Source organism: Helianthus annuus, chromosome 14, assembly GCF_002127325.2.
Source record: "Helianthus annuus cultivar XRQ/B chromosome 14, HanXRQr2.0-SUNRISE, whole genome shotgun sequence".
NCBI lineage: Eukaryota > Viridiplantae > Streptophyta > Magnoliopsida > Asterales > Asteraceae > Helianthus > Helianthus annuus.
In genome coordinates, this window is record NC_035446.2 from 156250294 (window position 1) to 156263150 (window position 12857).

The window sequence follows — 12857 nt, forward strand, 5'->3', positions numbered from 1 at the left end:
TTCTTGTAATCAGAACATTAACCGATCTTGATTTCCAAATTTGATGTTTGAGATCAGTTTGTTTACTTTTGTTATTAACTACTAGAAAACCATTGTTCTTGCAACAACATCATTTGTCGCAAAATTGTGGCAAAAAGTCGGCACCTAAAGTTTTCCGACAAACTAAGGTTTGTGTGAAAAAACCTCGTCCCAAATTAAGCTACCGACTATTTTGCCCCAAATTCTACGACAACACACTTAACTCTTTCGAAATAAATCTAAGGATCCTCATTACCGAATCTTATCATTTTGTGTTACCAAAACACTTTCGAAATTAATCAAGTTTGGAATTTAAAGTTGTGATATGAACTTTAACAATAATTTAAAAAGAAAGCAAAAGGTGTAACTTTGTTTAGGATCCGGTTTACAAACGAGTCGGGTTTTCTAAGACCCGTTTTTTATGAATGTTACAGTCTCCCCTACTTTTGGGCTTTGTAAGTTGTTTTCTTTAGTGGGTATTTAAGCGTGTGTTTTAGTGATATTTTACTTCACTTTTAAGTTTCCACTCTCCCTCTCTTTCTCTCTCTACGAACAACGAACTCCCATCGTCTCTTTGACAAATGGCCGGACATGCTTCGATCGTTGGCATACGTGATGTTTACAGGTATATTCTTGTTGCCGTTGTCTTCATTTCGATTTTTACGTCTTTTGGCGTGGTTAGAAATAACGTTTGACGCTTAGAAGGTTCTTTTTAGAGTTTAATGTTGGGGTTTGTCTTAGTTTTAATGATTTGCTGTCTCATGCTCTGGTTTTTTTTTTGGGGGGGGGGGGTATTCTTCCATCGTTGAAGACATGGACTTAAGATTCGTCGTTTGATTTTTGATTTTCTAGTCTGGGGTTTGTGTCCCTGTGAACGATTTGTCAGTGCATGTGTTTTTTTATGTTAATCAGGTCTCATTATTGAACATTTGATGTTGTTGTTTAACCTTGATTTTGGTTTACAGTTGGTTTCAGATGTTTGGATGAGACCTTTTTGAGATTTTTAAGGGTCGGTGCTAGTGTAACGATAATGTTCACCGAAGATCCTTTGTGGTTTTACAGCTGTTGTTTGTCCTTGTGACGTTTTTTTGTTGGGTCGATGAAAATGGTTTATGGCTCATCGGAGACCAATGGCTATGGTGTTGCTTTGGTCTAAGCTTGGTAACTTATGTCGCCGTCGTCTATTGGTTATGAGCTTTGTTTTATGGTTGTTTTATGCTAATTATGGCCATTTGGGTTCTGTTGTTGTTGGCTAATGTACAAGTCACTTAGCCTAAGTGGTTCAAAACAATCTATCATGTACCTTTGGGCTTGGTAACCTAAATTGTTGTCGTCTATTGCTTAAACATTCTTTTGTTTGGTTGTTCCTTTTAAGGTTCTGTGAAGGTATAAAGATAATCTTCATCGGAGATATTTTGTCGTTTTACAATTGTTATTAGTCTTTGTAATGTTTGTTTGTTGGGCCGATGAAGATGACTTATGGCTCATCTGAGACCATTAGCTATGATGTTACTTTGGACTTGGCTTGGTAACTTAAAGTACAGCCATCTATTGCTTATGAGCTTTGTTCTATGGTTGTTTTGATGTTGATTATGGCCATTTGTGTCACACCCCGACCGCGTTAAAACAATAAACCGCGGCGGAAACGTCGGGGAGTGTCATAACAGAATCATTGTTTCACAACACATAGATTTGAAGTTTCGTTTTATTGAATTAAGTTTATTACATTGTATTGAAATCAGAAACAAAACATGAACAATTGTCTTTCATTGTTATTAAGTCACTAAGGCCTCGTCCATCCCTATGTGAGCATGCATCATAATCATCATCAAACATCATCAAACTATGGCACCTGAAACATATGTGAAAGTACGTCAGCATAAAAATGCCGGCGAGTACATAGGTTTTGTGAGTGTGTCAGATTCATGGCCTTGAGTTCATATTGCAATACCTCGTCCAACTACAAGAGTTGTTGAGTGTATACCTTGAAAACAAAAGAGATTGATATTGCAGTATGTTTCTATCAACTTTTACAAGTTGATATATGTATAAACCAAAACCATTGTAGCCATGAATCTTAACTGAAAACATTTGTCTTTGTAAATCAAGTAGTAAATCGTCGTTTGAAAGTAAACATTGTATGGTTTATATCCAAATTGTAAATCGTTCTCGTAATAAAGCTCGTATGGTTTATATCATTTAGTAAACATCGTTGCGTGTCTTTGTTTAAAAATTTCTCGTCCAAGTGAACTAAATAACGCAACGACATGTAATGTGTTAAAAGCACTTGTATATAGGAAGTACCAGCGGCGTATCCACCATGCTTTTGACACATTACACCCGTCCCGTTATCAAATCACTTACAATAATCCAATCGTTCAATAGTTCAAATAATTTCAATCGTTCAAATAGTTCAAATAGTTCACATAGATCAATAGTTCCAGTGGTTTAATAGTTCACATAGTTCACAAAGTTCACATGGATCAATAGTTCCAGTGGTTCAATAGTTCACATAGATCACATAGTTCTAGTGGTTCAAGTAGTTCAAATAGTTCATATAGATCAATAGTTCCAGTGGTTCAATAGTTCACATAGTTCAATAGTTCCAGTGGTTCATGTTCAGATAGTGAAAACTAACTTTTGGTCATTTTATTGAATACATTCAAACCTGTGTGACTCGTCCTAATCGTTCAACTTGTATTAACAAACCACCAAAGGGTAAGTTAACAATTTTCAGGTTCTGTCGTTACCCACATTACCCCTATAACCATGGTGAAAGTCCGATAACGGGATTTGTCAGATCCTATGGTATCATAATATCCTATGGTACCATAACGTACTACTGGTCGGCTTAAAAATATTTAATGAATGTCATTCAATGTCTTTCGACCAACGCCCCAACAAGTTCGTTCACATTATAGAAATCTTTGTGTTTAATATAAACCATAGCATTTGTTTCGAAAGCTTGAAAATCGTTTAGCACATATGAATCACCCCAAAACATTCGAAAACGGTAAAAGAGGGGAACTATGTACTCACATTGAATTGCAAAGTATCCTCGATTAAATGAACTTAACAAAGCTCGGGCAAACCACGGAAATCAAGTAGTACCTAGTAATCGGATCGCTAAGTTAATTAATCGACACCTAAATCGGAGGATCGGGTAGAATGAGGTTTCGTAAACCAAATGAGTATTGGAACTCATGTGATATGGTTTAACAAAGCCTACATTCTAAATCGGAAACTATCCTAAGTGCTTACGAGCCGTTACGACCCATTAAGGTAGCTTACGCTACTTTAACGCGTCGTTCGAGATGCCTAACTAGTCCTATGACAAGTATTATATGCCCTAACATGTTTAAATATGTTGCATAATCAGTTTAGGTGACAAAACTTAAGTTACATATGCTTAAAATCCAATTATGCATGAAAAGGGCATTTTGGTCATTTTACCTAAGGCATATAAACTACCTATCATACAACTAATTAAACTAAGTGACCATAAGGTATAACCTCGGAAGGTTATTCCCTATACAACTATGGTCACAAAACATGCTTGGTCGGATCCTTACGATCGACCAAATGGGTCGGGTTCGAAAGTCTAAGCGGTTGTCAAGACCGCTTGACTTACGACCCTAAACAAGCACTAGACTAAAAGTGACGAGTTAAACATGTTAAAACATGTTTAACTAAGTTAGAAAACAGGTTTGATATCAAAACAAAGTGTTTTGATACCCGAAAATAGCTTCGTTGCAAAATACGCATAAACACGTATTTTGACCGAAACTTTGACTCGTCACTTCGACTAATCGACGTGGTAATCAGTAGGTATAGTCATAAGGGACTATAACCATCGTGATTACGCTCACGTTGTAAAGTTCGATTGAACTTTGACTTGACCAAATCGTGGTCAAAGCAGAAAGTCAAACACTGTTTGACTTTCATGCTTGAAAAGCATAAACAAGCATGAAAGAAGCTTACAAAAGGTCCAAGCTAGGAAGAATTGAACCAAAATACTCAGGTATGAAGCCTTAGCTTCAACTTAGAGCAGAATTGATTCAATTTGTGAGGAATGAAGTGAAAAACCCAAGTCTATTTATAGTAAGTTTGGATTAACAAGATCATTCCAAGTGTTATGAGGATCAATCTTGGTCATACACCTTGTGGAACATGGTTTCTAATACAGTGGGAACTCAAAACAAGTCCATTGTATTGAGAAAATTGCATTAAAGTTCCTGAAATTCAAGCTGGTTGCTGAAAAAGTGAATCTCAGGCGACACGTGGCAAGTGACAGGGATTCTGTCGCGACTCTCCTGGCCTGTCAGCCAGAAAGTTTTCAGTTTTAACAGTTTTGGTCCCTGCATGCTAAAAACTTGATTTTTGATACGTTTAAGCCCCGTTAGCCCCATTTCAAAGCTCTACGATGAAGTTAAAGCATAAGGAACATGAAATATGCTTGAAAACATCTCGGATGTCGGTTCGTTTGGTCGTACGATTGCGTTATTCGGTTAATTACGACGAAGACTCGAACGGACGCAAAAACGATCCAAATTACACGATGAATGGTATTTTTGCATTCCAAATCACTAAAATAAAATATTTTAATGATTACAAAAATTTTTGGATGTCCGGATATGTTCAGAGCGTAAGATATGCGCGTAAATGCAAACTTATGCACTGTTTGATGCTTTTAGTCCATATTGATCAAATAAGCATATTTTCGCATAACGAACCCCTCAAAGCCTATTTCTAAGCTATGTAAAGGATATTTAGGGTATGTTTAGCTTATGATCAATTTCCGGAATGTTCGTTGCCATACGAATCGGCATAGTTTCGCAGTTTGACGCAAATAGTCCCTGCGATCGAATAAACTTGTTTTCGACACACCAAACCCTCCGAAACTTATTTCTAAGTTATGTAAAGGTTATTTAAGGTATGTTAAGCCTATGTCACTGTTCCAGAGTGTTTTTCGCGTTAAACTGATTACGTTTACGCATCAGTTTGCGTATAACTTTCCAGAAAGTGATTTAAAGCTTGAAATCGAACAAGAATTGACATGTGCAAATGATACACGTATTTATACAAATTCCAAGAATGAAACACAATATTTCATTGGATTCGTATTTGTACGATGGTCGAAATGGCACAAATGTCACAATTTGGGTGTGCAATATTATTTACATGCTCTTTGTTGGTCCTATTCGGTTGTTGTTGGCTGATGTTTAACTCAGTCCGACTAAGTTGTTAAAAACAGACTTCTTCTAAGAGCCAAAGTTGGGATGTTGGTGAGGATTTGACTTGGTATTTTATGTTGCCCCCATCCTACACCTTTGAGCTTTGTTATTTAAGTGTTTTGTTGAGGGTCATGGTTGTTTATGCATATCTGGTGCATTGTTGACTAGATCATGTGCTTTATTTTCCTTTCACGTTGTCGTCGTTAACTATGCAGCCATGGCGTATTTATAAGCTTGAGATAATATGTATCTTGGCGAGTCATTCGACCTGGTGATGTGATTGTGTTATATGTGATAGTCGTGTCAATTCTCAACAGTTTGGCTTCTTAGAACACTTTGATATGGTTGTTCATGCATACAACCATCAATTGTTATGTTGTGCATATGTCGTAGCGGTCTAGATTCTTTGTTTGAACAGTTTGATGTTTCTATACTTGTTTATTTCAGTTTGTAACATAGTTAGCTAGCTATGTTTAAGTGTGCGTGATGATTTATTGTTTTCCTTATATCATGTTGCAGTTTTTGATTCCCGACTTCTTTAGAAAGCTATTATTTTATCCCACTGGTAGGGTTTCTACATTTCAACTGTGTTTCCTCTGTGCCTATTTATGGAGTTCAATGTGGGTCTGAGAACCCGCACTGGCAATCGGTTCAGGTTTGTGGGGCCAAAAGGCCAGAATTGTAAGGCTGAACAAAAATCAACCTACGGTGTTTTTGGAAAAATAAGGAAGGTCGGGGTACAAAATGAAACCAACCAACGAAGGAAGACTGGGGTCTAAAACCAAACTGAACGACTAGACCAGTTGGACGACCAACGGCTTAACGAAGACGTGATAACTAGTTTTGTCACGAAGATGCATTAGCATAGGTTAGGCGCATTAGGTTTAGTCATGTAGTATTGAAAGAAAAATTGTTGACGTTGTATCTTTTTAAAAGTGTTTATAATAGTAGTTTGTCTTTAAGTGTGTTGTGTTTTATTGTATTTTTATAAGAGTAATTAGACTTTGAATATATTGTGTTTATAAATTGTCATTGTTTGTACCAAAACCTGCCGTATTGCAATGTGTGCTAATTCTAGTTAAAATTATAAGGAAGATATGAGATATTATTCATTTTCACTCCTACATCGGAGTCCACATCCTCATACCCCCATACCCCTAATTATATAAAATAAAATAAAAACCTAAGTAAAACCTCCATATTTGGGGTTCATTATTCATCCCCTATATATCCTATATGTTAATGTTTGTTGTAACTAAAAATGTATTATTTAATTGATTATGAATATATAGTGATCGCAAACTTAAAACATCATTTACTAATTAGCATTCAATATATAAACATAAATATCAAATTGCCATCATTGTTATGTTGCCTGTTTGCCATCATTGTTATGTTGCTTGCAACATTTAACACAAACAATATCACTAATGAGACAGCCACCCCACTTGAAGTCGCAACCTTAGGGCCAGCCTTCCCACCCTCCCCAAGCGCCTTTACGGTCATTTTTATAATACGTTCCATATGGACCCTCTACTGCTTCAACAGCTGCACACAAAAACACATCCAATCATCGGTCAATGCATATACAACACGTGCACAGAGCACATTCAATATAAGAGACATTTGTTTGAGCCAAACTATGAAAATTCTTAAACCAAAAGAATCGTCTTCAATTGGGTTATTGTCTGGTCTATATATAATTATATTGGTTTCTCAATGAGTATCTTGATCCATTACACAAATGTTTTTCTTTATAATTTTATGTAAGCATAATAGGTTAATTAAGGACTATCCAGAAATGAACTCACCTCTATGTATATATTGTGTATGTGTTTTAACTATATGTTTGAATATATAACATACCTTCTCGATTGTGCGTTTGGGGTGGATAAGCTCTTCCCGCATAAGAAACTAGAACGAGTGCCAAAATTAGAATAGTGAAGCACAGAATGAAGTCAAAGGACTTCATTTTCTTAACACCAAGGAGAATTTTTCAACCTAAGTATGATCAAAGATTATACGATGTTGTTTTATTATATAGCAAACTGATAAATGCCAAGTCAACGCGTCTAGGTATGATATGCCAAGTCTTGGACGTGGTCTAGCAAATAAAATACACATGTTGTGAAAGTAATGTATATGTTTTAAAGTATAATATTCTATTAAAAGTATTATTAATGCCCTACTAGGGGTAGATAAAAACTTAAATCCGAAATTGTAACATACGAAATGGACAAGAGGAAGGGTATCATAGTAAGATATAACTAGATACGAGGTTATATATAAAACTCTTGGTGTTTAAAAATGAATAAAATTACAAATAATGTCCTTATGTTTCCATAAAACTACATTGCACTTTCTTAATGTATAAAAATAACATTCGATGTCCTTTACGTTTATTTTTTATTTCATGTTTCGTCCTTTATTGCAAACCTAGATAGTTTTTGGAGTTAAGTGGCATCACGTGCTATTCACGCGATAGGCAAAAGAGTCATTTTAACTCCTTTCGTGTCTAGACATCAAACTCATCTTCTTTAGTACCTTTAACTATAAACCCCATCATCGAACCATCCTCCCAATCCTATATCGACGTCATCATCACCCAAAAACCCTATTTTTTTCACCGATGACATTTGTGTATTGCTCGTGTGGTAGACAAGCAATGATCAGAACTTCTTGGACCTCTCGAAATCCAGGTAGTCGATTTTAGTCATGTCCACTCAAGGTATGACTTTGTATCAATGGGAACTATTTCATCCCGAGTTACGCTTTTAATTACACAAAGCCCATCAGCTAGATGTCACGATCCAGGTCAGGGCACAAGCTAAGCCGGCCTGGAAAGAATATCTGCAGCCCACGACAGTGGCAAAATTACAAAATAGACTGTATCATATAATATTATACATTGGCAAAATTACAAAATAGATTGTATCATATAATATTATACATTCTTATATTAGAGCCTTTTGTATTTTGCATCTAGCTTATATTATGTTACTACAAAGTTTTTTTATGGCAACGGAACATCAAATGATTCTAAGATCCTTATTACCGAATCTTTATCATTTCTCGTAACTATAACTCTTTCGAAATAAATCAAGAGAAGAATTTAAACGTGTGATATGATCTGTAACAAATTAGTCTTAAATGGAATCAAAACTTCTTAACTATTGTTCAAACTTGAGTAGAGTTCCCTAAAATAGCATCCTTTATCAACTGGAGCTCTTGGATAACACTAGCAGTGTCCATTCTGTACTGTGGCGATTCCATGGAACATGACACTCCGATTTCAAGCAACATATGCAAACATCTTTCGTGATTCAAGTAACCGTCTGTTGTTTCTTCCTTGTTGGTTATCACTCCAATCTTCTCATTGTCTTTCAGAAGCACTGGATCAACGATCCCCAGTGCGCCATCGTCATCTATGGCTTTCTTAGCATACTTGTGTAGGCTGAGCTCAGTTCCAAACATGGCGTCGGTGGGCTTCTTACAAGTTATCATCTCCAGCAACAGTATCCCATAACTGTACATATCTCCGCTTCGTGACACCTTGCTTCCAACCCCATATTCTGCAATCAAATTGGATTTCTTTAATCAGAAAGTGATACAATAACCATCCTAATATTCAAACTAGAGATGGAATAATAATGACTAATAAGCATACTTAAAAATATATGCTACATCAAATTATAAGTAAAAAAGATAATGAACTCGGATAACAACAGACATACCTGGAGCTGCATACCCGATCGTTCCTCTAACTCCAGCTGAGCTACTATTATATCTATTATGGTACTCAGATTGAAGAATCTTAGAAATCCCGAAATCTCCAACATGTGCAACCATATCTTCATCAAGGAGAATGTTGCTAGGCTTCAAATCACAGTGAACGATGGTCTTTCCGGCATGAAGATGAAGATAATCAAGCGCGTGAGCCACATCTAACGCGATACACACTCTCTGAATCAGACTGAGTTGAGGGAACTCAAACTCATGTTGAGAGTTATGCAACCACCGGTCTAAACTTCCATTGGGCATGAACTCGTATACGATGGCTTTGAATTCATTGCCTTGGTAGTCGATGCCACTGCAACAAGTTATGACTCTCGTTAGGTTTCTATGTCGCGCATTTCTTAGTGCCTCGCACTCGGTAATGAAGCTTTTGGAACCTCCTCGACGACGGAGATTTAGTACTTTGACAGCAACGATGTTCACACCATCCATATCGAGGCGCCCTTTGTATACAGATGAAAAACTACCTTCGCCAATGAGGTTTTTGGCAGAAAACCCATCGGTTGCTTTGTGGAGCGTTTCAAAAGTAACCTGAATTAACGACTCCCCAGAAACAGTCTCTGGTGGGTCATCTTCTACTTCGTTTTTCCATCGATAGCACACGAAAAACAACACCAGTGCTACCAAAACCAGAGTCGAAAGTATAGAAATCACTAATATAACCGCAAGACTCAGTTTCTTTTTCTTCTTATTAGAACTACACTTAGGTAACTGAAGTTCAGGTACACCGCCACAAAGCCGATCATTGCCGACGATAGATACTGCACTTGCATTCGCAAACACTCCTTTACTCGGCACCTCTCCATCAAAACCGTTGAATGATATGTTGAGATTCCTCAAAGGAATTACTTCCAAATAAGCCGGGATTTCTCCAGTAAAGTTGTTATGAGAGACATCCAGATTTTCGAGGGCCCGCAGGGACCCCAACGATGCTGGAAGAGATCCAGAAAACCCGTTGTTACTTATGTTAAGACGCTGAAGACTACTGCAGCTACCAAGGCTACTTGGAAGCACACCGGACAATCGATTGTTAGCCAGAATAATTTCGGTTAAGCCCTTAAGGTTACCAACCTCTACCGGAAGTGACCCGGACAATTGGTTGTTACCCAAGTTCAGGCTTATGGACAGCGACTTGAGTTCGAATAACCGACTAGGTATATTTCCAGTCAGGTTATTTCCATCAAGGTTTAACCTTAACAACCTTTTACAGTTCCCTAAACTTGACGGTATAGTACCGTTAAATTCATTCGAACTTAGATCCAGATCAATCATCCATGACAGATTACCTAACGATCCAGGAACGTTCCCTGAGAAAGAATTATTCGTTAGATCTAACCGCCTTAGATTTTCAAGACGGCTAATGGTCTCCGGAACTGTGCCAGTGAGTTGATTATTAGACAAGTCTAGTAGAGTTAGACCCAAAAGATTACCAACCGATGAAGGAAGGCCACCCGAAAGATAATTCGAAGCAGCGCTAAGAAAATAAAGTGTAGTTGACAAATTTCCAATAGATTCCGGTACAACACCTCTCAACTGATTATTACCAAGATCTAACACTCCTAACCCTTTGCAAATCGACAAATCATCGATAAACTTCATTTCATCCGCTTCACCAGTTCCAAAACTATTGAAACTTAGTGACAGGATATCAAAACTACAAGCATTCCTAGGAGTGATTATTAGTTTTCCAGATAGATTATTTCTAGCTACATCTAAAACAGTTAGTTGCGGTGCACTAAGAACCGACGACGGAAGGGAGCCCGTTAGTCGATTATCAGCCAACGAAAGCACGACTAGACGAGGCATAATCGATCCTAAGTTGGCTGGCAGCCTGCCCGTGAGCCGATTATTATCTAGAAACACTTGTTCTAACGACGAAAGGTTATAAAAAGAAGGTGGGATAGTACCAACAAGGTTGTTTCCAGCCAATGCAATTCTTGTAAGATTAACAAGCCCGTGGAACACGTCGGGAAATGCTCCGCCGAGTTGACACTCACCAAGCGAAAGCGTTTCAAGCGACGTAAGATTCGCGATGAACGTCGGGATCCCACCTTCAAAAACGTTTGCGTGTAGGATGAGAGTGTTTAACTTTGACAACAAACCGATCCCATTCGGAATCCTTCCCACTAGATTGTTATATCCTAAATGAAGCACTTCGAGATTGGAACAGTTAGTTATATCAGTTGGAATGTTTCCAGTGAAAGAGTTGTTATACATACGTAGTTCTTGCAGCCGAAAAAGCCTACCGATTTCACGAGGGATTTCACCGGAAAACGAGTTGTTTTGGATCCGAATACCTTTAAGAAAACTTAAGTTTCCTATGAAAGGAGATAACTTACCAGTCAAGCTACCGGACTGGAGGTCCAGAAGGGTGACTCTAGGGTGACGTGTGCTGCAAGTAACCCCTTGCCACCGGCAGAAATCAGTGTTGGACTCATTCCATGAAGTCAGGATACCTTGTGGGTCATCTTCAATCATTGCTTTGATTGCGAGCAATGCCATACGGTCTCCGGCGGCCGTGGCGGTAGTGGTAGCGATGGTGGTGGTGTTTTGTGCGGCGGCAACATGCAGCAAAACGGCGAAGAAAAACGGTGGCGAAAAAAGGAACCATTTGGTACCCATTTTTTCGGTTTTTGAGAACAAGATTAAATATTCAAATGTGGTATTGAACTATTGATAATATTATCTGATATTTTGCAAACTATATAGATGAGGGGATAACAATTAACAAATTAACAACATATGACTAAGTCAAAGTTTGTGTTCATATGGGATCTTAGATTTGGAAGTGAGTGGTTTATTTTGTCATCCACGATTGTGTTTTGTAGTGCCCCACGATTAACATATTCAAGTTGAAGTAGTTTAGTAAGAAAAAGTGGAGCTTATCATTAAATAACTAATTAAAACTGAAACGCGACTGATGTGCATGAAAAGAAAAAGATTTATGTATAATGAAATTATTATATTTTGGAAAAAAATTGTGTTTAAAGCAAAAGAAAAAGTTGACCTTGGGGTCCGTGAACTTTGTTTTTTTACTCAATTTGATCTAATGAATCTTCGGTGGGAGAGTTGTTGTGGGGGTACACCTCATCCAAAGTCAAAATAGATCACAAAAGTCAATAGTCAACGTTTCATCCAAAGTTATAGATCACAAAAGTCAATAGTCAACGTTTTGATTAGGAGTTGCATGGCCCTGTTGAGTGGGTGAACATGAAAAAAAGTTGTTTTTTATCAAGGTTTTATTCTAAGTGGTCTTCAGTGTAAAGGTATAAAGATATAAAGAATTAAAGATGATATCTTTTGGATTCAGTCATGAGTTTTTTCTTTTCTTTTCTTTTCTTTTCCTTTTTTTTTTTTTTGTTAAGTTATAGAATAACAAATAAATTTAACTTTTTTTTATTAGATGCATGATTGACATATTTAGCTATGTTTGTAAAATTGCTTTTTGGATTGAAAATGTTTCGGGTATGAGACGGGTTTGTTAACCTTAGACGTACTTGATAATAAAACAATGTCGCATACTTGTGGGTACATTTTACTTGTACACCCAAAACCCGATCATAAACACATCTAAAAACCATCTTAGAATATAATATACTCAATTACACTTCTAACAACTACATAATTTCAACAAAATTAAGAAACTTAAATAGGTTCGTGTTAATATAATGGGTTCACCAAATACCATACATGTTTCAAATGTTTCAGATGTCACCTAATAGGCTAATATCATACCCATATCTAAATAATTCTCCCAAATGTTTCGATTTTCTTATCGAATTGAGATTCTTATACCATCCCTAGCTATTT

At 37.1% G+C, this 12857-nt stretch overlaps 1 protein-coding gene across 1 annotated transcript; it reads right to left on the minus strand.

Moving 5' to 3' along the window:
* Window positions 1–8242: 8242 nt before the first annotated feature.
* Window positions 8243–11735, minus strand: LOC110904552 (receptor kinase-like protein Xa21). The gene is made up of 2 exons (XM_022150396.2): window positions 8987–11735; window positions 8243–8824 (listed from the first exon to the last, which is right to left on the minus strand). The coding sequence occupies exons 1-2, from the start codon at window positions 11667–11669 to the stop codon at window positions 8430–8432; spliced, it is 3078 nt and encodes a 1025-aa protein (XP_022006088.1). The 5' UTR covers window positions 11670–11735; the 3' UTR covers window positions 8243–8429.
* Between the last annotated feature and the right edge of the window lie 1122 nt (window positions 11736–12857).

Excerpts from the sequence above, each read along its gene's own strand:
- LOC110904552 (XM_022150396.2), bottom strand. The coding sequence starts at position 11,669 with ATGGGTACCAAATGGTTCCTTTTTTCGCCACCGTTTTTCTTCGCCGTT. Across the intron at positions 8,825-8,986 it reads GATCGGGTATGCAGCTCCAG|AATATGGGGTTGGAAGCAAG; the intron begins GTATGTCTGTTG and ends ATTTGATTGCAG.